Source organism: Aphelocoma coerulescens, chromosome 2 (genome assembly GCF_041296385.1).
Source record: "Aphelocoma coerulescens isolate FSJ_1873_10779 chromosome 2, UR_Acoe_1.0, whole genome shotgun sequence".
In the NCBI taxonomy this organism is placed as follows: domain Eukaryota; kingdom Metazoa; phylum Chordata; class Aves; order Passeriformes; family Corvidae; genus Aphelocoma; species Aphelocoma coerulescens.
In genome coordinates this window covers 75457414-75484307 of record NC_091015.1, presented here as the reverse complement: position 1 = coordinate 75484307, position 26894 = coordinate 75457414, and the positions used below count along the sequence as shown (strand labels likewise).

At 38.6% G+C, this 26894-nt stretch overlaps 1 protein-coding gene across 2 annotated transcripts in view; it reads right to left on the bottom strand.

The window, feature by feature from the left end:
* CAP2 (cyclase associated actin cytoskeleton regulatory protein 2) overlaps nucleotides 1-26894 on the bottom strand; it is a 68335-nt gene that overhangs the window by 26543 nt on the left and 14898 nt on the right. For both annotated transcript variants that reach the window (XM_069008063.1, XM_069008064.1), the window contains exons 3-4: nucleotides 26108-26208; nucleotides 8956-9033 (exon numbers count right to left, since the gene is read on the bottom strand). In XM_069008063.1, the coding sequence (XP_068864164.1) occupies nucleotides 8956-9033; nucleotides 26108-26208 (179 nt within the window). The remainder of the gene's footprint in view (nucleotides 1-8955; nucleotides 9034-26107; nucleotides 26209-26894) is intronic.

The window sequence follows — 26894 nt, the reverse complement described above, 5'->3', positions numbered from 1 at the left end:
ATTCCAACAGACCACACTGCACAGACTTTCTTCTCTTTCACATATTTGCATTACCCACCCAAGAAATTCCCCAGATGACAGGCTTAAAAGGACTGGGACACAGGGACACTCAGTTCAGGAGAATAGCAAAAGTTTTCTGTTTTGTGATGTTTGAAATTTGCCTGTAAAGTCACACTAAACTGGATGACTTGCTTAAATTTTGGCTGCTCAAGCCAGTGATTACTTGAAAATCTCAGCTTTAATTTGGAAAAATGGGTATTTTCTCAGGACCACTGTTGTCCAGAAACCTGCCAGCATGAATCACAAGGCACAAAATACAGCAGGTAAATAAAAATGTAGTTTTTAAAGGTCTTATGTACTTTTAAGCTAATCTTACATGGTTTTGAGGGGTGAGATTGTTTACTAAAGGATTTTTATGTTGATGGGTGGCAACACAATTCAGGCCTCGCTATTACAGTGTTTAAATCAACCTGACCTATTATGAAAAAAACATGTCAAAAGAACAAATACCCTTTAAAGTTATGCAAAATGAGGGAATGGCAACCTTTGGTATAGGAGCAGTAAAAAAAGCCTGAGAGAATTTGGGATTAACAGCCCCTTCATTTTACTCAGCTGCAACCTGAAAAGCATGACTACAACCTCTGTTCCATGGTGTACAGTTTTACTATTCTCTCCTTCATGATTACATAAAATCTCCATCATACTTACTTTGTATTTTTAAGAGGCAAATTTGAAACATGGAGTTGATTCGAATCAGGTGTGTTTGTATGTGTTGGCAAGCAGTGCAGCCTAATAGGAGTGGTTCTGCAGAGCAAAACAGTTGGTGCTGAGGCCCTGACATGCACTGTACACATGTTGGGGAGGGCTATTTTGGACTAGCTGCAAATTGTGGCTTAGAGGCTCTCTAGGAGTGTATCTTTCACATAACTTCATCAGAAGAATACCCACTTTGTACACTCTAAGACTGCTCTATAATGTGAAATGTGACATAGTAAACGGGGCTGATTTGAAGGAGAAATACAGTCCCAGTGTGAGTTAAAATACTAATGTAGACACAGCCCTTACCTCTGCAAACGGCCTAGTACAGTTCCATTCCACATTTCATCCTTTCAAGGGATGAAAGATGTCATGGATAGCAACTGCTACACTCAGTTGTAACAATTTAACAGGCAAGCATCTGCCCTCAGCTGAGACTTGATTCCCTCTACTGTAAATGAAGAAAGAGATGTCCCTGAGGAATCTTTCCACATATTAATAGATATTAGATGACTATATGTTAGAAGACATTAATAGATGTGAAGAAATGGACACTAGAGGTGCTGGCCATTCCTGTAAAGACAGCCTAGAAGGACACTTTGCACAACATTCCTACCCTGGCAGTTAAAAGCTGATGAGCAGAAGCCCATCCTGTGTCTACAGCAATAAGATCACCAGTGAGATGCATTTCTGCTGTGAGTGGCTGTGATTCTAGAACTGAAGTAGTTTTTGATTAACTGTAATTTCCCATATTTTGTATTTTCAAAATCTCTAAAGAAGTGTTTAAAATGTAAGGTTTCCCTTTTATTTTGTGTATATGCAGTTTAAGAAAGGCCTTTTTTCTGTAACTGTTTATTCATAGTCTGGATAGAATCAGTGCTCAGATTAGTCTGAGAAATAATCTCTTTATTTAAGAATATATAATTTTTTCACCCTGCACCTTAATCCAATGTTTTCTCTGCAAGTATTTTCTGCTTGGCAGTAGAGACCATTAGTGAGATTTTTCTCTGAGATCACTACATTTATGTCCCTCTAGTATTCTGATATTTTCAGGATTCAAACCTCTCCTCCTACCTAACTACAGAAAGACATTAATTTATTATGGCCTAGTTTTCTTAGACTGTAAATCTTCAACATAGTGGTGTAACAAGTATTTGGTCTGTTGGTCAACAGTATAGGTTTTGCCACTTCAACTCACTGCTGTGCAGCAGCAAGGCTATGGCACAGAGAGACAAATCTGCAGAACTGTCTGGTCAGCTTCATCAGCACAGAAGCATAGACACATTTGTGTGCTTCCAAAGTGACTTAATTGGTATTTGGCTTTTATTCCTCTTAGATAGCACAAAAATTTTCAATCTAACAGTCAATATCAGCTGTAGCAATTTTGTCCTTTGTGGGAAAAAAAGCAGGGAATACCAAACCATAACCCCACATGACAAATTACTACTTTAGTCATTTGTGGGTTTATTTTTAAATGTAAACTCTGAGGCAGGACAAATGGAGAGGAATGTGAAAGACAAATCACTTCTAACCAGTGGAGAAATCCAGAGCCTGATACGAATTGCATGCACCAGTTTACAACAGTGCAGAATCACAACCACTGCCTTTGGCTGGGACTGGCTGGTTTTTAAATGGACTTGAATGTTCTGTGTTTCATATTCTTGTCCACTACAGCTTTCCATGGGCAGTATTTTCAACAAGGAAGGGTTCTTCTGCTTTAGGCACAAATTAATCAACAAGAACAATTACACTATAATATGCTTTCAACCTTTTGATTTACTACTCCTCAAACCTGCTGCTGTGATTGCAGTCCATGTCAGTGGGGTCCAGGGCATTCCAGGTAGCAAGGTTCTGTCAGGAGATAGTGTTCTGTTAAGCCACAGTTGTTTTGTTCACAACATCTGAGATATCATGAATCTTTGCTAAGGGCAATTGCCTTTCACAGGTGCATGTCCCAGGAAAGGGATGTTAGATGTTGCAGGTTTCCATCCTTGGACAAACTGTAAGACTGCCAGGTTCATTGAGCAGTCCTGGAACTGACATAACTTTTGGAATTCACAAATCATTGGTTGTGACCTGATTTAGACCAATGTAAAATTCGGGGGGAAAAAAAAAAAAGAACAAACCTGTGAATCAAAAAGCCCTGCTTTTCAGTCACCTGTACCCCCCGTGCTTTCCTTTTTAGAGGGTTATCTGCATAAATCCTAGGAAAGAATTGTGTAACACAGAGGAAGGAGAGTACTACTTTAGATTTGTGTTTAGCAGAAATAAAGAATATGGTACTTAATGGGAGAGGGAGTGTCCTATCAGCTTAGCTCAGTCGGGTCTCACATGGCACAGTTTGAATATACACATTGGTACAGGGACTGAAAACTAGCCTGGTGATTTTAGGACATTATGTTACAAACAGCAGAATTCCAGTGAAGGTTTACAGATCCCCAGAATTGCTTAGCAGGTATATCAAATGAGGATCTAGAGTACACAAGTACACTGGAGGTCACAAGTGCAAGGAGCCTCTCGTTACTGGAGCCTGATTCTTGCACAGAATGTGAACTGCTGGCAAGTCCATGCCCAGGGATGTTGGTGTGAGCCAGTGTAGAGCTGCCACTGATGTGAATCTCTGCATCTATTCTGTACAGGTTGGGTGATGTTGAACTGATCACGGCCCTTCTGTATTCCCTGGATCCCTAAGTGTCTCTGGGCCTCCTTACTGCTGAGTGCACTGCCTCTGGGGCAGAAGTGAATCTCAAATGCATCCACCTTTTATTGACCTGTGAGTTTTAGCAAACGCAAGTGAAGAAAGTGAAATGGTACAAGGATACCTAGAGAAGTTAACTAAAAGAAAGACATTGAGGTGCTGGAGTGTGTCCAGAGAAGGGCAAGGAGCTGGTGAAGAATCTAGAGAGTAAGTCCTATGAGCAGCCAATTAGGGAGCTGGGGGTGTTGAGCCTGGAAAAAAAGGAGCCTCAGGGAGACCTTATTGCTCTCTACCACTACCTGAAAGGAAGCTGTGGTGAGGTGGGGGTCAATTTCCACACCCAGGTAACAAGTGACAGGACAAAAGAAAACGGCCTCAAGTTGCAACAGGGGAGGTTTAGATTGGAGCTTAGGAAAAATTTCTTTACTGAAAGGGTTGTCAAGTAATGGAACAACCTGCCCAGGGAAGTGGTTGAGCGACCATCCCTGAAGGTACTTAAAAGACATGTGTATGTGATGCTTAGAGACATGGTTTAGTGGTGGAGTTGGCAGTGCTGGGTTTATGATTGGACTTGACGACCTTAAAGATCTTTTCCAACCTAAACGATTCTATGAGCTGAAAGTATAGTGAGTATGAGGCTGATAAAATGTAGACAAGTGATTTTGAGACAGAATTATGAGATAACAGGTGTCAGGGGCTATCTGGATGTGAAACTGAGTAAGAGTTTGCAACAATATCCAAAAACAAGCCTGTGAACTCTGCACTGCAGCAGGTCAGCGACTGGAAACTGTTGGTCCATCCCTGCGGCTGTGACCACACGTCACATGCAGTTGTAGGCTTGCTGATAACAGAAATATGCCAACGTTTTGGCAAGATTTCAGAGAACAGGACTGGGGGAAGGGGTTCCCTTTCAAGCTCAGGATTCTCAGGCTCTGTCCATGTCACTCTTGGCACCTTCTGTGAGTTTGGGGCCTGAGGACCTTAAAAGGATTGAACCAGATTCTTCTGTAAGCTATTTCTAGATACGGAGGAACAGGTTTGCAGCAGACAACCAGCTGAGAGAATGGCAGCAAAACTCAGCTCAAACTCTGTTGCATAAGAAAGTAATAAATCAACAAGGTGAGGAGCATCCTACTGTTCATATGTTTGGAAAACAGTAAGCATGACCCCAGTAAGCATGAGGAAAAGTAGGGGGAAATGGAATGACAAAAGCAAGTCAAGGTAATTAGAAAACAAATTCTGCTACAATGCAGAATAATAAGTCCCAGGAGTCCTGTTATTGAAGTACTGTAAAATAGAAAGAGAAGACAACGAGCAATCCTGCACTGACAGAGGGTAGCAGAGGGTAGGGAACTGTAAATCTTCATCTTTCAATTTCTACATAAAAGTTCTGAGAATGAGTCCTTTATTCAACCTTTATTCAAAGATTTTGCCACAACTATTCTAATCCTACAATAGATTTTTTTTTTTTTTTTTTTTTTTTTTGTGGCTTGGCCATAAAAAATAAAAACGGAAGGATTTTTTCTCATGGCTCTAAGTCCAAATTCAAATACAGTTTCTTGGGTTTCTGTGAGGTGGGGTGGGGATGTCCCTTTTTTTAAAGGAAAGCTCTCCTTTACCTCTCACTTTTTTCCACCCTTCTCCTCCCACCTGTGTACAGGATCTGTATATTTAAGCTAGGTATTTAACTGGAATGTTTGTCTGCACAATGTTAGTAATTAAATCCATGAGCTTTGGCAGTCATATGAACTCAGCATTCTTTTCAAATGAGAAATTATGTAATCATTTATAGTCTGAACTGCATCTGTCATTTAAATCTGTAGTAGTACTTACCACGAACATGCTCATCCTGCATATCTCATTAACTTGTTCTCAGTATAGGAACAATGGATCTCTCATGCCCTCAAAGCAACTCTTAAAACTGTCTGAACTCTTAAAGTGAAATATAATAATTCATAAAGAGAAGACAGTATATGAGTCACCATTCACAAAGAATTTAGTGCAGCAACTTTGAGCGGCGATTAGTATTCATGATCACAAATTTTAAGAAGTTGTTAAACAGATAAATTTGCTCAGGAACACTAATAACTTTCAAAATTATTATATAATGAAATAAAAAACAAGTTTCAGTCAGAACTGTATTTGGCTTAGACTGTGGGAAATAGAAAATTCAGATCCAAACTATTTCAGAATGTTTTGTGAAGGTTTATGTTAAAACCTGTGTTCTGAATTGCCCAAGCAACATGCAAACATATGCTTTCAAAATACCTTTTTAAACAACTTCTCACAGATTACAGCAATATTCTAATTTATTTTCCCTTCTCCATCTTCTCTGTACTCTCTTATACACTCTTCTATATTCTCTTACACTATTTATAGTAATAAACAATTTATAACAGACTTTTTTTGTTTTAATGTTTGAAGTTTGGCATCAGATAATTTCTAATAAGTGGATGAACTGAAAAATCCCATCTTACTGAATGAGTCTGTATCTAGCAACCATTAGCTGGGACATACACAAACAGGAATATCAACTGGTGGTTTTGTCATGTGATCTCTTCCACTGCACATACAAATATAGAACATGACCATAAAAAGTAACAGAATATGCTCTCTGCAAAGTAATTTATTGCAGTTGATGCTAGATTGGTATGCCAGCTGGAATTACCTTCCTGGCTCCTACTATTTTTGCATATACAGATAATAAAGGCTGTGTACTGCAACAGATTCCAAATGAAAAAAGTAACATTATTAACAAGAAGCAAAGCTCCAAAAAAGCAACTTTAGCACTCCTGACTGAAAATGCTTGCTAGTGACTCATAGCACGACTTAAAGAGCTAAATGAATTTTAGGACTTCACCATTTTCATACAGAGAAAAAAAATACCACTTTTTGTATGATAGATGTTTCTCTCTTTGCTGAGCACAAAAATATCCAAGGATCATTACAGATATAGGACCTTTCTTTTTGTTTTAATTCCTTATTCATTAGTTTGTAAGCTGCAAGAGCTGAGCTAGTTTATTTTTCCAGTGCATTTTCCCCTCCCTCTTTTTTTTTTTAAAGGCACCATGTATGACATCCCAACATGACAGGAACTCAGTAAATCCCCTCAGTCTCCACACCGCTGTCTCTGAATGTCTACAAAGCTACTATGCCATAATCGCAACTCACTGGCTCATTCACAGCTTTACATTATAAAGCAAACAGTCTAGACAGCTGAATGACAGAATTACTCTCTTTTCTCTTGCATTTATAGATATGCTGTCATCTTCATTTGCTTTTCTCTAGTCTGTGCATTCTGATACACTAATGATCAGCTTTCCTGTTTGGATTCCACACTGACTCCATGGCTCTAGGCTATAAATACAACCAGAGCCAAGATGACATCAATAAGGTCCTGGGGGAGCAGGGGGCAGGACCCCTATTTCTTTCCTTCTCCTGGGTTAGCTGGTGATTACCAGCTTTTTCAAAATGGTTAACCAACATGACTTTACAATAGAAATTTTCTTCCTCAGTGAGATGGAGATATAAAAAACCTAATGCCTGGAACCATCACTCCTTGCAGTGGGAAAAAAATATTCAATTCGTACAGAATAGGCAGCCTTCAATTATTTTCACATCTGTCCATATTATAATTGAGTGTATCTATGCAAAAAATATATGCAAAAACCAGAACAAGAATGAACAACAATATGTGTTTCGATGTCTATAAAAACGTGTAGCTAACAGTCTTTAAAAAAAATTAAGTAACTGGACTGGGTTTGTTCTCACTGATAAAGAAACTTTAGTCTGTAACATTCCTGGTATTTTAACTTTGGAATGATGTGTACACACACATCATGTGGCACTTCCTCTGTGCTAAAAGACAGTTAAATGATAAAATTGTACTTTCTTGCCTTCAACAAGGTGCAGAAATCTATGCAAGCCTGATAATGTGCAACTAAGACATATGGATATGGATGGCCAGCTCTGGTGATATTTAAGACAAGGTTTTTATTACTTGTTGCTTTTCTTAATGCTTCTGTAACCATCATTCTGTATTGCTGGAGAATCTTTTTACCTCTACTCTCTTTTTTTTTTGTTTTAGCGTGTTTCATTGACATTTTTAAATGAAAATTTCTAAACCTTGCAGTTGAAAAAATCTCAAACTTGACCTCTGACCTGAGGTCAGAAAGTTGTAAGCATAAGAGTTAGGGAGAAGTCACTGCCATTCTCACTGGAAAAGCAGAGAAAATCCTACTGAGAGCACATGAGCACAGGAGGCCAAACCAGGACCCACAGCTTATTCTTGTACCAGAGCTGGGACAATCCCAACACTTCAGAACATTGCATTACATTATGGGCCATTGGAAACTGTTCACTGGGGAATATTTTACCTATGAACATGTAGAATTTTGTGGGCCACTGTGTGCAATTGTATTCACAGCCAATATAAATGACTGCTTGAGGCCTGTACCAATGGGAATTTTGCCTGTTCTGTGTGAGCCATGACCCACTTTTACTCACTGAGATCAGGGACAGCTGGAAAAACAGCTGATCCCTTCTTGCTTGGAACTCTAAAGTCTTGCCTGGAATATCTATGCTTTTTTTTTTCTTTTCCATCAGTACCCTTGCCATTAAAACATACTGATTAGAAAAACTTCTAATTTGTGTCTTTAAGAACAATAATGACAGCAAAACTTCAGTAAATTCTACCATGTGCAGAGAGCTCTGATTTGCAAAAATGGGAGTTTAATGAATGCACTTTGCAGCAGGAACTAGTGGAAAAAGGCAGAACTGAAGGCCAAGGTGAGACTGTACAAGGGAAGACTTCATTCTCTGCATACCCCGAGGAGGAAGGTTCAAGGGTGGTCCCACAGAAGAGCTACGTGATTGCTATTCCCAGGAATGATAGAGTGCTATTGGCTCCGAGCCTTCTAGAAACTACAAATGAGATTCATAACAACTCCACAGCTTCCCTGAGCTTTCTAGTGAGGGGAGGATTTAAATAGTTGTCACTAAAACAAGTATATAAATCAACTTGATAAAAGTTGATTTTTCATTTTCTTGACAAAATGTTTTGCCTTCCTTCCAGAATTGGCCTAACCTGGACCTCAGTTTGGGGAATACTGAGTGTATGGGCCAATTATGGTTTTTCTCTCACCAGCTTATACCCTGACTTCAATGTCTACCATGCAGCATTCCTGGGGGCCTGGCAAATAGCCATTCTATTCCATGGCATTTCCAGCTTCCAGAGAAAGACTAATCCCACTTACAGCTGTAAAGTGGAAACTTCCTTCGCTTTCTTTAATGATCTTATATGTATTAGTGCAGAAAAGGTTCTTAACCCTGGACCACGGCTTTCTGATTATTAGGGCACTATGCTTATAAAAGTGAAAGCAAGACTCTAAGCGCACTGTATACATAAAGGAACAAACAAAAGCAAATGCAGGATCAATAACATATGGGAACACAGGCTTTTTCATACACTGCCTCTTGAAACTCCAGGTCACTTTCCTTACCTCTTGAGGCTCTTGACATTGAGATGCTAACACCAAGAAAGATCTCTGCGCTTGGAAAGCAGCACGTACCATCTCTGCCTGTAACAAAAGGAGGAATATAAATTAAACCTTAGCCTGGTACCTCCAATGCCTCTTCGTTGCAGCTGAAAGTCAAGTGTGACAGCTCAAATCTTCCTTGCTGCTTCTCATCTAAATCACAGCAACACTGACTGGAAGAAATGTATTAAAGTACTAGCTTAGCCATACTTTTTTTTTATGCCTAAGGTTAAACTCCCTATCTTCTTCAGAGAGGAAATAAAATTAGTTGATAAGCAGGCTTTTAGTTATAATTCCTACGCTTAGTCATAGGAGGACTTAATTTTAACACTTCACAGTACATCTATGCATTTTAATCGTGGGGCTTATACCCAAGTGCATGGCAAGAACTTATTACCCCTGGGAACAGCAACCTGCAAGCTTTGTGTTGAACTGCAGCTTAGGCTGTGGTGATGTTTAGGATGAGTTGAGCTTGGCACATTTGCTGAGGGACTATGTTGTAATTCATTCTTTCCCTGTGATCTGTGGGCAGACTCTTAAGATCGATGGCCATAAGAGATGGTGGCTGAAGTTTTTTGGACAGTTTTCCACTCACAGAGCTCTAGAATTTGGGTTAAAGCTGCACCTGACAGCACGCTTACATGTTACCAGTGTGGATGGGTGATAAATTTCTACACTCCTCGGTGTTTCCTAATGTTCAAATTTCTGGTCTTTTTTGTTTATTTGAACCCTATACATTTTCTGTACATTCTGAATGATACACATTGATTAGCATCGGTATTTCAGGGTCACCTCTACCTCCTCCACGTGGATGAGTAGTGACTAAGAGAAAGCATTACTGATATAGAAAAGAATTATTCATAACTAGTATATATTGCTAAATAAAAAACAAACCAAACCAAATGCTGTTAAGTTAATCTAATATGAATAGGTACATTTATGATCACTTTGTGAAAGGGTGGGAAAGCTCACACTGTTTTTCCTTGGGGTTTTTTCAATCTAAAAAGAAAACAAGGAAATTATATACGCAAGTTTATGTGGATGCAACTTAAAATACATAAAAGTCAGGAAATTTTATGTTCTAGCAAAGTAAAACAGCCAAATTGTGTTTATTAATCTTAAAATGTGATGGCATGAATAAAACATAATCTGTTAGGATGAAAGTCACTGCAAGGAAGATGGTAAAAGAGACCCAGCTTGGACAGTATTTGGGGAGAATGGGATAATATGGTCTGACAGGCTGAGATTTGGAAAGCTGTAATCATCTCTATAAATAGATAAAGAAATAAATAATAGGGGAAACTTAAATTTTCCAGAGACATAAATACCATCAATAATAGCAAGGTTTAGATATTCTCAGACATTTCAGATGACTGGTTTTTTGGTACAAAAATTCATAAGACAACAAAGTGTGGGTTATTTTAAGCTTAGGGGTTTTTTTGTGAGTGTGAGGAGAACCTTGTAAAACAGCTGAAAAAAACCTGATGTTCCTGAGGAGGAAGTGATTATGAATGAATTCAGTGCTTCTTAAATTGCAAGATGGAAGAAAATAGATCTGTAACTAAGGCTTGGTATAAGGCAAACTTTTAGAAAATAGAAAAATCAGTGAAAGAAGATGATTGGCCTAAGGAACTTAATGATTTGAATGCAGGAGAGAATGGACTTATATTGAGAATGGAAATAATCTGTGTGCACTGGGCAGGAGGGAGAAATTGCAGGAGAGGGTCAGAATCTCTAAATGAACAAATAATGAAAGCAATATACTAAGAATAGGTACAAAACCCCCAAAGAGTGAGAGGAGGCCCGGATTATCAAGCAGAACTTCTTTTCAGGCCTTATAACACATACAAGCAAAGGAATGATGGATAAAGGCTTTGTGGAACCGCACCTTGCATGGGAAAGTAAAACAAAGACATATTTTTTAGCTACTAGAATAATAAAGAAATAAAGCAATGAAGTGAGGCCCTGACACTGCTCTGAAGGGCAAGTTGGGCATATCTATACTATTTTTGATTTATAGATTATCTGTTGCTGAATAAAATGCTCTTCCCCAATTTCAAGGAAGTTGATGTACATGAAGATATTGAAAGGACAGCTAAGGAGAATGATGGCAAATCAATGGGAATTACATCATTTGAAAAGGAAGTCAAATATACGTAGCTCAGTGTGACAGAATCACTGGGTCCATATCTTTTTTCTAGACTACTGAAGATGCTGGCAGATGGAAGCACAAGCAGAAAAGATTTTAAATATATATCATTTGGAGATAGTACTAGATGACAGAAATATGCAATGACAGATTGGGCAAATATGCCCAAGAAGAGGGAGGGAAGTTATGTCAACTGATATCACGACTGTTAGCCAGACTTCAGCACCATGAACATTTAAATGAGATTTGAAACAAGTGACTGAAACACATGAAAATTAAAACCAGAAGAAATTACAATGGGATTACCTGTGGTTGAAATCCTTACTTTGTTTCTTAGACAAGGATAATGTGCTGGATCTAGTATATTTGGGTATCATATAAAATGCTTATTATGGGTCCTCACAGGAAACTCCTACTTTGAGTGGAAGTTAACACAAGCTAGTATTAAAATTCTTCAGCTGGATAAGAAGCTGGAAAAGCAGAAGCAATAATAAAGTATATTACAGATGGCGTTACTTGAGAGGAGGAAAGTTGCTGGTTGTGTTTCTCAGAGATTAGTTTTAGGGGCAGTCAATATGTTTATTTAGTGTCATAAGAGCAAGAACTAGGTGTGCCCTCATAAATTTCATGGGCAACCAAAGTTAGGAGGTTTTAACATGATCAAGAAGGACTCATTCATCACTTGAGAAGAGTAAGACAATTTTGTTGGCACAGATAATATGGACTGGACAAAATTTTGCTGCTGCCCCTTTAAAACAATGCATAATTCTGGGTGAAACATGAAATTGATTAATTGGAAATGCTGAAGACTGAAAAATACAAGTATAAAAGCCAGGAAGGCAGCTTTTGAAAAGAGCTTATGCAGTTCTACAGTGGATATGGCAAAGTATTTTTAGTATATCTACAGAAGTGTTAGTACCATTGGAGAGAACCTCCTCTGGAATTCTGTGCACAGAATTAACACGGTCACCTGTGTTAAAAAAGATGATCTTAAATCAGAGTTGATGCTGAGACAACCTACTTGGATTTTTAAAGCAATGAGTATCTGTCCTACAAAGATAAAATTTGAGTTTCACTTATTTTTCTTAGCAAGACAGTGGCTGAGGAATATGACAATTCTTTCTCATAGACAATGCAAATACTAGAGACTGAAGAAAATGGTAGTGTCAGCACATAATCACAGGTCTGAAAACTGGGCCAGGAGTAAACATAGTCTCAAATTTGTAAGATTTCCAACAATCCAAAAAGTGAAGTTCAGAAGGAATCTTTCAAATTCCTCTAAAGAGGAAGCACTATTTTAAGACAAAGCTTTAAATGCTGATCAAACAGAGCATAAACATGAGCAAAGAGTCCTTAGATACAGAAAGTTAAGATTGTTTATTGAGTTCTTGAACACATACTGAGCTGTAACAGGTTTGAAAGGTTTTGAGGTTTTCAAATGAGGTTTGAAAAATGTGTCTGTCTGGCACTTTGTCTGCACTGCATTACATACACACTTTTGGGATCCCAGTGGTCACTATGGAGGCTGAAGAGGATTTTTTTCTCCACTCTGAGTACAAAGTAACAACTCGTTTCTTGTCTCATTGTTAATTTCCTTTTGATGAAGCACTAGAATTTGATCAGAGGTGGAGACAGACTGTTGGATGATGCACACTGATGTTCCTAAAAGACTGACATTCCTTGACAATGCCTCATATGTGTGTGAAAACTGTTGTTGGATGTGGAGCCAGGATTCATTTCTCCTCCAGAATTGTATCACTTCTCCTTCTCTACTGCAGAGGGTGGCCAAGGCCACTTTCTCAAAATGTCTGGGAACTGTCTTTAAGAAATCTTGTGCTACTGAGGACACACAAGCCATAGGTAACATTCTTTTTGAGTTAACTGTGCTACATTTAAAAGACGGCTTTTTGCATTTTTTTAATATCCAAAATTTATTTCAAGATGTTTGAAATATTCAGTTGTCAGTGGACTATATATTGATGGCAAGGCTTGTGCTATGTGTCCAAAATTTATCCAGTCACAAAAGCTTTTAATTGTGTAGGGAGCAGAGCAGCCTGATCTCTCACCTTTGAATGTAAATCTCAATCAAAGGATTGTGCTAACACAGTATTTGCATTTTACAAGATGAATTTTATATGAATTCTGCCACAGTGACTTCCTTCTTTCTGCAACAGCATTAAAAGCAGCTTTCAGAGTTTTACTGCTTCTGAGCATGCAGTACTTCTTTCCCTGCACCCCTTCAAAGCAATAGAAGAGTTTCTTCTCATTAAGAATGCATTAGTTCAGTCTATCACCATTCCGATTTTTTCCTGTAGCCTTTCAAATGTGACACTTCATTGTTACCTCCTTGTGCTTAGCAGCCAAGCTGTGTAACTAAGCAGGCAGCACTACACTTACAGAGAGAGGTAACTCTTTCATGAGACCCCCCCCCCAAAACCAGTGCAGACTAATGAGTGAAAATGCACCAGAGGGGATCTTTCTCAACAACCTGTGCGGCTCAGACAAAAGACTATCATAGAACAAATCAGCTGAAACTCTTTCAGTAATATTCAATTATAGTAATGAAGCCTGAGTGTCAAAAATAGATAGGAATCCTGAGTCAATTTATCAGAGTAGAGTACACCACCAACTTGCACACATCTATCTGCAGACAAAACCATTTTGGAGCAACAAATAATTGACATCTAAAAACTTTGGGTAATCCTTTTGGCATTCTTGGGATTATACACAGACACATCAATCATCAGACAGGTTCCTCAGCTGAGGTGAATATTTTGAAGGAATCAGGTTCCTCAAAGCATTTCCTACTCTGCTTTTAGCAATTTGTCCTAGAGGCTGGAGGAGACGGCTGTGACTTTGGACCTGAATGCCAGGACCATGAGGCATTCCATTCACCACCCCAATTTCCCCACTGGTAAAATGTGGAACAAGGCATTAATCCTTCACCTCAGGTGTGTTTGACAGCTGACTCAGGTGACTGATATATCTGGAAGAGCAGAAGTTTGACATGTAATGCCACGACAGCCCAATTCCATGCTTGTGGAAACCCACGGCTGACTACAGTGAGTGACCTCTCTGTTACCACTGCAGTAACAGCATGGACTGGCCTCTTCTCAATTAAGCCTGCAGAAGTTAATAGAGGAATCATGTGTGTTTAGAAATAATATTTTAAATAGCAACTGGTTTAACCTTCTCTGTCATAACATAATACCAACTTCTGATATTTGTCAGAAGCCACTGCTTCAAAAATTGCCAGAGGCTCTGTGAGAGATGTCTAATGAAGACAACGCTGCTGACCCATGTGAAGGAGCATGAGTACAAATTCCACTCAAACTTGCACTGTTTCAAATTGAGTAGATGTAGATGAACTGAACTGAATTTTAAACTACCAGTTTACTTTGGCAAAGTTCAGTTCTACAGAGCACGTCTGGTTTTAGGATCTGCCTCTTTCTCGTTTTAAATGTTCTGTTCAATCTAAGTTGACCATCACTCTGGTATCCAAGTACCGATAAATACAAATATTATTTATGTGCCAAGCAAGCTACAAGAACAAATAGGCATATGGACTCAGATCTCAAGTTACAAGTAAATTCACTAGTTGAAAAAAAATAATAAAACTAAATAGAAGTAAGAAAAACAAACATAGGATTTCCTAATGAAATTTAGTCACTAAAATTACCCTACTGACTTTATAATATTAAATTTGTAAAATGCTATTGTATTTAATACCATATTTCCTCAGAGTCATAGCATTTAAAAGCACAATGTAAATATCAGAATCCACTGGACTTCTGTTATTGGAGAATATTACTCATCTGCATATATATACAGGCTAACATTAACAGAGATGATTAGCAAATCAAAATACACTTCTAGATAGTAAAGAGGACACAAGGGAAAAGAAATGGGATTTAGTGGTCCTGAGTTCAAAATGCAGTTTCTGCAGAAATAATTATGGGTCTTTTGTATCTAGCAAAAGACAAAATGACTGAAAGCAAATGACAGCTACAGATGGAGCTTCATTGACCCCAACCTTTCTCTAAAATGGACAGCACTGCCAGAGGAAGAGACACAGTTTGTCTTTTACATATTGCTTTCAAAAGCCTCTTCAAAGTGAAGTGGTGAAGTGGCTGGTGGTTTGAAAGGAGAGGAAAGAAATGGAAAAAGAACGGAGTTTAAATTAAGATGGGGCTGCCATAGAAACTATCCAGGCCAGCTAAAGAGACAGTATTTATTTTGAACAGATAATCGGCTGATACAGATTTTTTAAAAACTGGACCAACTGCTAAGGAGTCACTGGCAGTTCTCCAAATAAAGCACTTTTTATTCTGGAAAATGAAAAGTAAAAAAAAGAAAAAAACTGTCACCTTCCTCTTACTGGTCCATGAAGAAAACGGGGTTGAAATTCAAGTCAAAACTGAAGTCAGTGGGAGATTTGCCATTGGTTTTGACAGAACCAGACACCACCTGAGATATTTTCTTTTCTCTTTTCAGACAGATACATTGACTACCACCAATCAGCTGTCCCCTATACTGGGGTTTTTTGGTGTTCTTCAGCCTTCATGGCTATGTCTATATTAGGGAATTTTTGTTAAAATTTCTCAGCATTGCTATTGCCTGTACAGTATCAACCAGTGCTATCAATTGTTTTGGTGCTGGTCTCTCTGGGTGCTCATACCTGCCAGTGTATTAAACACTGTGTCGTGTAACTGTGCACAGTGCTGGTCAATATTACTTGTTTCAGAGTAGCATCAGTATTTCAGTTCATTAACTTTACTTTTTAGTAAGCTTCACTGTGACTGAAACCACTCAGAGCTCTTACCTCTGGTGGAGCTCAAACCATACTGTTCTTAAAGATCTTCCAGTGCTAATTAATGATGTAAGACAGATGGAATTGTTTAGGGTAAAGTGTTGCTGCCATTTTATTTCTCCATTTGAAACACAAACTGTACAGATGAACTGGAGTAAAGGGAACTGGAGTAAAGCCACCACAGTTGTTTTCACACTAATTACAATATAGTTGCCTTGGGTGAAGAATATACGTTCTGCACCTTTTGCATCAATAAAGTATGCCACAGTGTTCCAGAATTTCCTCTAAACGCTCTCAATTTTGAATGACGTGTCTCTCTGACCAATTTCAAGGGACTGTTAACTTTAAAACCTAATGAATACTATTTAAATGTCAGATTTGTTAATTAATTAATTAATTATTAATATTAGCAGCCGAAACAGTCAATTATTTTGTTCATCTGTCACTGTTTCGAACAGATATACATATTTTGCTTTACGACCATTGCAGCTACTTATTACTGCCAAGTGAAGCAATAGGAGATCATATTCTCCAAAAACGTCTCAAATAACCTTTGCCACCCATAAGAGAGGAAGAACAAGGCCAGATCAAAGCTGCTGACTAGGTGATGCTCTCCTAAAGCTCAGGCTGCCTTTTGTCTTCCAGATTCACAGATTCTTCAAGAACCTCTTTGACAACAGCCAAAAATCTGCAACTCTCTTGACATCTGTTCATTTCAACATTTACACAGAATGTCCAAAAAGAGATGTAATGTACTGATAGTTAGTGATTCCAGAAGATTTGGCATAGAAAATGATGCAAATTGTGTGCAAAAAGAAAAAGTCCACTCATTACTCCAGGTGTGGTCTATTTACAGATTAAAGTGTTAGGGGTTTTTCAACACCTTTTTTTTTTCTGAGCGGGTTTGAAAATGTTCAAGAATTCAAGTCTGCCATTCCCATTGCGGACTGCTGTCTTCTGCAAAGGGCCAAGTCACCTCTGAAGATTTCCAAGCCAGCTCACTGCACAGCACACAGTCATGATCTATATTTAAAGGCCTCCTCATCAGTAGAAGTTGCTGTTGTCACATTGCAGCACCTGATCTAGATGTAATCACCTGATCCCTGGTGCTTCTCTATAGACTGGACACAGCCACAGAATTGTTTGTCAGCTGTGTGGGATTTGAGCTCTCATTCTCTGCCTCTGTAATATGCAATTAGTAATCATCACAGAAACAAACAATGGACAAAAAGAGCCAAACATTTTAAAAACAAGTATAATACCACCATAGGAAAAAATGGCTTCTCTCCAGTGCCGAGGAAACATCACTAAAATCTATACCAGGCCACCATTGTTGGCTGGAGCTTCTAATAACCAAGGACCATATTTTATGCACGTTAGGGTATGAGTAACAGCAATCAGCGATAAGCGGGATTTGACCTGCCTCAAACTTTTTAAATAACCTAGGACTCCTGAGGTAAAAGGCTTGTCCAGGGGGAATACATTTAAGTAAAAACATTACATGAATATTCTTTGTATCACATGTCAAAGGTTATGCCATAACAAAATGGTAATTTTTTTGGGTAACCTGCATTAGGGAGAGTAGACAGAAAGCACCCCAACCTGCATAGGGAGGAAGTTGGCCACAGAGTTCCTGAGAGAGCTCTTACAGCTCTTCATCCTGACTAGCCTACCAAAACAAGCAGGTTTTTCCAAAAGATATGGCAAAGGGAAAGCAGCTCTGTCCAGGATTTCACTGAAGAACAGAAAGTGGGGTACACTGGAGTTTCGCAGCCCTTCGAAGCTTCTAGTTTCTTCTGTTACCTGGAGCTACATTATGCATCTCTTAAAATGTGCATTACTTCTTTAAATAAACAGGAACTACATACAAGGTCTGAAGTGATGAAGTCCTAACTTTGTTTTTATCAAGATGAACAGTTTTTAAAATTCAGGTGCCTTTTTTTTCCCCATGAACATCTGAGCTCAGAATTCTTTGGAGAACCCGGTTGCCAGTGTTGAAGAACTATTTGTGGAAAGACCTCACTTCCCTGAGGAAAAGCAAACCTACATTTCCTCCATGGAACATATCCTGTAAGCCAGCACATCAGAGAACCACAGAGATCTCGGGGCGTGCAGGTCTCATTGTGATCTGCACAAACAGGCTTTTGCTGCGCTGGTTGCAGGCATTCTGGTTATTTCTCTGATGGACTGTTTTGCCCCTGAGGCTGCTGCTAAGCAGCTCTTCTGTCAGAAGCCCTTCTCAGTGAAGGTGCAAATCCATACTAAGGAAATCTCAGGAAAGACTACAATTTCACAGGCCTTAGGATGTCATTCATGCGTCCCTGATTTAACAAATACAAGTTCTAGGAAGTTCAGAAGTTCCTCTCTGTAAACTAAAAAGGTTACAGCACTTCTTGAGGTATTACTTAATAAACATTCCTCTAGCAGTGTTCAATGAGCACCCTTCTGAAGAACTGATTTCTTGACTTTCCCTGTCTGACAAATACCAAGTTGCCTAATAAAGACTGGAGACCCACTAATTTCTAAGAAATCTATCTTTAGAGAGAAAGCTTGGAAAAATAGGTTCTTATATTGAAAAGAATTTTTGTATGTTCTGCCTCTCATGCGCTTCAAGACAACTGGTGACATTGCCCACATACCTCACTCTGCAAGTAGTCCCACTGAGCTCCCTGAAAGCAACTCAAAGACTAAAAGTACCAGAACTTGTCTCCTTGTAAATTCACTTCCACTTTTATCACCTTGAAAGAATCCCAGGCCCGCAACCAAAATTTGCTAACATGGAAGTAAGTTCAAAACCTAAAGCTCAAACATCCATAATAATATTTAATATTTCTTCCCACCTGAACCATATTTTCCTTTTCAGAGGTGCTAAATAACAAAAGCCTACATGGACTTGGAGAGGGAGCCTCAGCATCTCTGAAAGGCAAGGATATGATTGTAAAACAGATCTGAACTAAGATTCTGTTTTTTAAATAGAACATGTATTAAAGCAACACGAAAGAGGTATTTCAGCCCCAAAGTTCTACATGAAGATCCTAAATGAGTCTTTTTACTGTATCTCTGGGATTTAAAGTAAAACACATAATTGAACTTATGAAACTATGCACCAATACTTAAACTGCTTTGCAGTTCAGATTAAATGTGGAAATATATAGTTCAATTTATGGGTGTCAGTAGACTAAAAGAAGTTAGCAGTGACAGTGACATGGTTTAATCTATCCTAATGGATTCTTCAACATTCAGAAATGTGACCATATTGATCATGCAATTCATACTGGATAAAAAGAGGCAATGCACATTTGTGGCCACATTATACCCTCATCACTCCTGACAGCACTCCCAGCTTATTTAAAACAACATTCAAACCGCACACTGGTTTCCCTTGTGGCTTAATTCTCATTATTCACTGAACTCCTTTTTACTAGAAACTGACTGAAGAGCCAGATTCTGAGCTCATTGTTTGGTTTTTTGCTGACGACAATGAATGGCTTTCTCAGTTTCCAAGCCCAGCATTTCTATACACTCAAAACAGTTGCAACCACCAACTAGCAAAATAAAAGCAGGTCAGGGCTGGGGAGGCAGATGAGTGAAAAGAGTGTACACGTGCTCTTCCGAAAGAATGAGACCGAAAATTAATAAAAGACTTACTCATAGCCTGTACCAACAAATGACATCATTCAAGCATATGTCCCAAAACAGAAAAAAATGGGGAAAAAAAAAGCTTTCATGGATGTATATTTCTCAGCTTGAAACAAATGGGTTTAAATTACATTACTACTCCAACTCAGAATTTTCACCAGAGAAATAAGAACTACAAGCACCAGTAAAAAGAATTTTTGGTCACAAAAGGTTCGTGCTGATGACAACAGCAAGGATGCTGTCTTGGTTTTTCTGATGGATCAAGATAGTGTAACTTGGCAGTGGCTCACTAGAAATTACTGCTGTGAGAACCACACACCTCACTTTTGCGAGGCTGAGTGCCTGAGATGACTGCCACCTATGCCCTCTAGATCCTGGACTGCTTCAAAACAGAGAGAAAAGTCTGATTACCTTACCAAGGCTTCCTCATGGACCTCAGGTCTGTGCCAGCTCCCCATTTCCCTAACCCTCCCTAATAAGTTTTCTCCTGAAAAACACTAGCAAGTGTCCGAGGCAATGGCTTTGCAACAGGCTCGTGGAAACACGCTCACACTGTATTTGTGGCTGTGAGTGCAGGTGGTTCACACTCTAAAGCTATCAGTGATTTAGCTCGCTCTTTTAGCCATGTAATTTTATCACCTTATGATTTCTGGTTAAGCTGACGCAGTGGTTTTCAACTTGTGGAACACTTATGCCTCTAGTCTGTACACTGCTTCTCCTGGAAAACCACCAAGAAAAACTGTATTCCTGCCAGTTGACTCAAACACTCTCTTAAAGGGCTTCAATGAAAAAAATTTATAGAGGATAGCAAAATCAGCATGAGCTAAAGCATATGATCAGTTCTGACTTTGACTTCAAATGGCCAAAAATAGAATGTATGCCTTGATTAATTGCTCCACTCATTAAGTAAATTGATTGGTAAAACATGGACCTTATATCTAGCCTGAACACTGAATATTATTCTGAATTCATCTGGTCAATTAAAGAACCCTTTATGACCAGATTTTTTTTTCTTAAGAGCAACTTAGCTAACATTTTCTTGGGCAAACATGATGGATTTTTCTTTGTTTTTGCACTGCATATAAAGTTTCCCACTCAAATAATTCTGATACCTTTTTCTAGCATCCTTGGGAGATCAGAAAATCCCGTTGTACTGGGTAACCATATACACATAATAGTCCTTTTTAGGGGGCAATAGTTTTAGACCTTGCTCTAAAATGGTCCGTAATGGTCCCTGATCAACTGCCCTACTTTGAAATCAACTGTTTATGGATTAAGTCAGGAACTACTCCATATGCAAAGAAACCCCATGAAAACAGGTTATGACTAACTCTTGACAGCCTTGAGTGTTTGTATTTCTGGTTTCTTATGTTTCTGAGGAAATGCCATATGGAATGTTCTCATTATATATTCCCACCACCATCCCTCCTAAATTTACAGGTGCATGTTTCTTGTGCCAGCAATACACAACTAAATGCCCAGTACTGGCCACCATGGCATTTATTTTTCAATACTGTCTGTTTGACTTTTGTCTCTTCCTTGCTTTTTTAAACAGTAAGAAAAACAGGTGGTATATACTTCAATGTCAGTGTCGAGAAACTAACAGCCTGATCCAGGTCCCATCAAAATTATTGGAAAAACTCCCAGTCCTTCAGGGGGTGTTGTTCTAGACATGGAATGGACAGGTCCTTCATGCTCAGGAGCCATCTTTATTCCCAAACAGGTGTCTTACAGTCCAACAGGTGCAAACATGCCTGCACACCACTGCACCTGACTCAATAAATCCTTGTTTTGAAAGCCAGATTCACTCCCTAGGCCATATGGGAAGTTGTCCTCCGGAACAGAGCAATCAAAGATTGTAAAACTCTTAGAAATGTCAGTTTTTTTCTAAACTAACCTTCAAATTAGTCTTTTGGCTAGACTGTACATATTGCATTTCCATCTTTCTTCTCCTATTAAAGTGAACATTCTTTATTGCTTATGGTATGAAGTATCTTGTAGTACATATATAGGGTGATAATCACAGCTAAATTAGCATTACAAAATCAACTTTAACATTGACAGATTTCCAAGGTTGATGATTTGATTTGATTTGATTTGATTTGGTTTTCCCTTCTGGTGGACAGCACTACCATTTTCTACACTTAAGACTCTTTCTCTCAGCTGAGTGCACTTTGTATGCTGTCAAAAATATCTGTCTTTTTATACTTTTTTATGTATTCCATTTTTCCCCGTCCTGCAGAAGCACCTTGGTTTGGTGTTTATTCCATGTGGCAGAAAATACCTCTCACAGAAATGCAAAGGCAGCCTGACAGAAAGCTTCTCTTTGGGCATGTTGACATCATCCTCCTCTCTGAGCTCTAATTCAACTTTCAACACAATGCCTAAAACTGCACAGCCTCTGAGCACAAAAGATGAACATGAGAATACACTTGTGGATTCTGTTGCCCTGTAAGCAAATTGCCTTGTTAATGAGGAATCAGTCAAATAATGGGTTTGATAGTCTGCATTTAGATTAGCTAAGATAAGGCGCAAAAATGGGGTTTTTTTGGTGTAGCACAGACAGCAGCACATCCTGTTCGAAGTTCAGGGCTATGAACATCATCGACTAATTCTTCAGCATCTCTTACACAAAAAGACAACATGCAGCTATTTCATGTGTCATTAAATACTCTTTGGAAAAAAAAAAAGGGGAAGGCAGGATTTTTTAACTTCACTGACAGTCCAAACCAGAGTGGCACTTTGCAAAGTGCATACATACCTCATAAAACATATCTCCTGCTTTCAGCTCTTTGTTTATATTTACATGGACTTTACTGGGAAGAAGAAGAGAAGAATGTCACTGCTTTCATGTAATAGATAAGGAAAAGAAACTCTCTGGGTACATGCATATGACATTCATAGAGTGGACATTGCTTTCTCTGCTCACCATGATAAGAAACCAGTGCATGCACACAGAGAACTCCTGCAGATTGGATAACGTGCTGTGAATTACTTCTCTGTGCTACCTTGTTCATACAATCATACATGTAATGGATTGCATCTAAACTCTCTTCCAATAAGGAGCAAGTGAACCAACAACTACTTTATTTCTGAATGCTCCAAGCTGATTGAGATCCTGTCTTGAGCTCTGCATTTCAGCAGCTGGAAGCTGATGGAAGAGAGGAGGGAAAAGGCATCCATATTTTCATAGTTTTCCATTCCAAGATAAATATCTTGGATGAGAGTAGAGGGAACATAAATGAATCACACAGACAATCTGTTCTTTCAACTGGTGGGGTTGGGAGGTTAAAAGATTTTTACAAATACACATTTTAAAAAAAGGCAAGTATTAGCTTATGTGTTTGACAGAAGGCTGTAATTATGCTCTGCTCTGTACCACATAAAATACTAAAATACGGAAATGTGAGGTTATCTATCCTTCTCTTGTAGAGCCAGTACATTCTCTTCCTATCGTGATGTCTCATCTGGTACATTATTCAAACTCAAGCCAAAGTACTCCACCACTTGAGATAGCACATAAACAAAAATAACGTGAAAAAGCTCATAATAAACACATTACAAAAAGCTTGCTTCTTGGCGTTCTAAAGTCTTGCTTGTTTTGCTTTGACAAGGCAAAGAGCCCATCAAACCTGCTTGACCAGCTTCCTCACTGGGACACGATCTAAAGGTAGACTGTGTCTTCCACAAGCACCTCTTTGTCATCCTTAACACATTTTCTGCAGTGCTGGATTCATGGCCTATGCTGTAGAGTCACAATCTGTTTTATACTGATTTTGAATTTCCCTCATTCTGACAGAAGGATGGTTTGGTGTTGGCACATATGGTGAGTCAGCTTCAGGACTGCTATAACCTGTAATAGTTGGTGACAGCCTCCAAGACACTGGTATGTCAGGCCAAAGACAGCTGGGCGGTAGCAGTCCTGGCCACACTCTCTCGCTGACTTCACATGCTCTACAGTTATGACATGAACAGCAGAAACTGGTTTCATAAAATCTGTGCCTGTAGGGGACTTTGCATTTCTTAGAAATATCCATATAATCACCAGATCTTTATCCCACAGAGACAGAACAGAGAAAAGATCTTAGCTTAGATGTTAAGGGTAATTTGTTTTAAATAGAGTATGTAAAAGTCTAACCATTCTCCCTGTCTTTTAAAAAGTGTTCATTTCTTCAGTGCAGTTGACCTCAGAGATTCGCCATGATGTGTACTGTAATTTGAATGAGAAATATGTTGCTTTCAAGATTGAGCCTAAGCAGAACTCTGATAAACTAATCTTTGTAAAATCCACTGTGCTGCTGTGTTTAACAGAGCCAGAAGCTAGCTATTAGTTCTTTTTTATGGTTTGTTTGTTTTGTTCTCTTTCAACAGACTTTTTAGAGTACAGCATGCTGAAAAAATAGGAATGGGGCTGCCCAACAGATATCAGCTATGTCTGTATTCTTCCTTTTGCCAGGCACACAAACCACACAATCGTTACAGCCATCAACACGAAACACATCATATTAAATCCCTCATTTCTTTAGCATAATATGAAGTCTCTCTTTCTCTCATATTACCATTCTGGTCCGTCAGGTATGTGAGGTTTTTCAAGGCAGCAGGTGTTTTTTGAAATAAAATACAACCTTCCCTTCAGCTCATTATGGGAAAGAGACAGCAGCTGCAAGTATAATGCTGAGGACACATGGTCTATAAGACACCCAGAAGAAAAATACTCCTTGTTCCACTTGTTAAGGTAAACCACAGATGTTGCTTCAGTGATAAGCATGAGCATAAGGCAACCACAGTCTGCTCCATGTTGTAAATTCAGAATCTAAGATTTCAGAATATTTAGTAGGCTGCAATCAGAATCACCAGTTTCTTTATGTAAGGAAAGCTAATGCAATGTCTAAGCTCATAGCACTAACAAATACTCAGTATCACAGCTTGCATTACGCTATCATCAATATGCTAGGGACTGTCCACAGACCTGGCTGACAAATTATTAATAATCTTTTATATGGGCTTAATTATGAGTATGAAATAGTGACAAATGCATAAATTAATACACTTACAGATTTAATTATTTAAACATTTACAGATAATGTATATTTAAAAGGGTTTAGCAATTTAGAATGTTAAATGCAATCCCTTTCCCTGCTTAGTATTGGTAGCAAGGCTATTTTTGTATCACTCAGATCTAAAATGTTGAGAAGCCAGCTGCAAAATAATGATGTTTAACGACTGTAAAAACCAAGCTAGAATCAATCCAGGGAGCAATTCTCTGGTTAGGCTAGGTTCATAATTCTTCCTCCAGACATCCCATTTATTAATTTTCCCCTAGTTTCTCTGAAGAACAAAGTACATATATTGTAGCTTATAGTATAATTGTCTAGGCTTTTTCAAATAAAAATGGAGTGCAGCGCTTCCTTAGAAACACAAATATTCTCTATAATTGCTTGGTCTCCTTACTCCCTCCTGTTTTCTAGGCCTAACTAGGTCAGAAACTCTGTCCTACAAACCAGAACATGTAACACCACAGAAAAAAACACAGATCATGGAATAATCCAGTCATCTTTCTCTGTAAGTAGACTGGTTGCTTTGGTTGTCCTGAAGAATATTTATGTTGGCCTTGCAACATGAATCTCAGTAGCTTGTAGGACTGCATGTTTTTCTGGCTGCAGTGTTTGTTATACAGAGCAGCAATCAACTGGGAACCGTACACACAGAGGAAGGCCTGATGGCATGGAACTACTAGAAAAGTCAAAAACTTCACACTCCTTCAGATCCAGCCCACAGTGACCCTAGATTTTTGTGTGGGGGATATGGTTTTGGTTTTTTTCCCCCTAATCTATACTGGAAAGCTGTTGGTAAAATGAGTCCATACTTTGTCAATTCTATCACCACCCATTTTAGGGAAGACCAGCTTAAAAAAATAAAATGACACAAATAAGTTCTGATCACAAGGTGAAGCTCATAAGGTTAGAAAGTATTGTCATCATGAAAATGTACTTCCTTGCTATAACATATGTTTTTTAAAAAGGGGCATTTAAATGGCTGAATCATTTTTTAGTTTGCTACATTGTTACAAATGAAAGAGACGTGAGTAATAAAAATAACCAACCAGAAAAAAATCTCTATATTAATTGGAATGATGACACACTAGAAAACAACTACAGGAAGTTATCAGTGCTTGGGCCCACCTGTTGTTTGCTACTAATTTGTTGGCACATGTTCTTAACTGTGTTCCTGTCCTGCAAAGAGCTCAGCAGCCAACAAAACTATTCAAATTGCTTGTGACTGAGAATATTTATATAGTTTGCATTCTATGGTGTTCAAATTTGGTGCTTAGAAGGCAGGCAATCTCTTCTTATGAATCCATACAACCTTGTGCGCTTCCCAAACCAACTGTACCCAGTGTGTTATGCCAGGCTATCACTACTACAAGATTCTCCTCTACTCAGAAATCAAGGCTGATCACACAGATTCCAAGAATTGTACACTGGTATCATCATGGGAAAATCTGAGTAAATACTTACATGCGTCTTCACATCACCTTCAAGAATTTTGCTGTACCTGAGAAACTCAGCAACGCTTCCATTCAGCAGCCTATCAAAGGCTTCAACATATGGTGCTATGCCTGTAGAAGAAGAACATTCCATTATAATGGGTTCATAAAGTACATAATGCATAGGACATTCCTGCGTAGCAGATGGAGGAGATGTATCATGGAAACTAAGAGATTGCTGTAACTTCATTTCTGATTTATGAATCAGTGAAAAGGATCTATAATTATTTTTGTCCTAGATAGAAAGAAAAGAAAAAAATCCTGCTCTTGGTAGAACTTGAATAGGAACTTGAAGAGAATTTCCTGTGTATAATGTAATGGGAAGCCTCTTTTGTCTTAAAATAACATGTGCTAAAATGAATATCTCTCAGCCCTTCAAAGGAGTGACCTGAGAAGTCCAACTCTCTTAACAAAATTCCCCTGTTGTACCTTGACCAAGTATTATCCCCTAAAAAGAAGCCGCACTGTACTTAACAACTATTTTTATACTACCCACCCATTCCTGAAGATCTCTGTGTTATTTGGTGGCTTTTAATAGCAACCAATTCCATTTTCAGTAAGAGAGTCTTTGGAATGGGTTGACAGTAGATTTATGCAGTGAGATGTGGCTTTGTAATCTCCTCATATTGTTGTCTCACCTTGCGAAACTGTCACTGGATAAAGAAAGCTCAAACAAGTGTTCCAGATGACATATCCTATTGACTATATATATGATATACATTACAAAGAGGAATTAAGCTGCTATTTTCTATATGGTA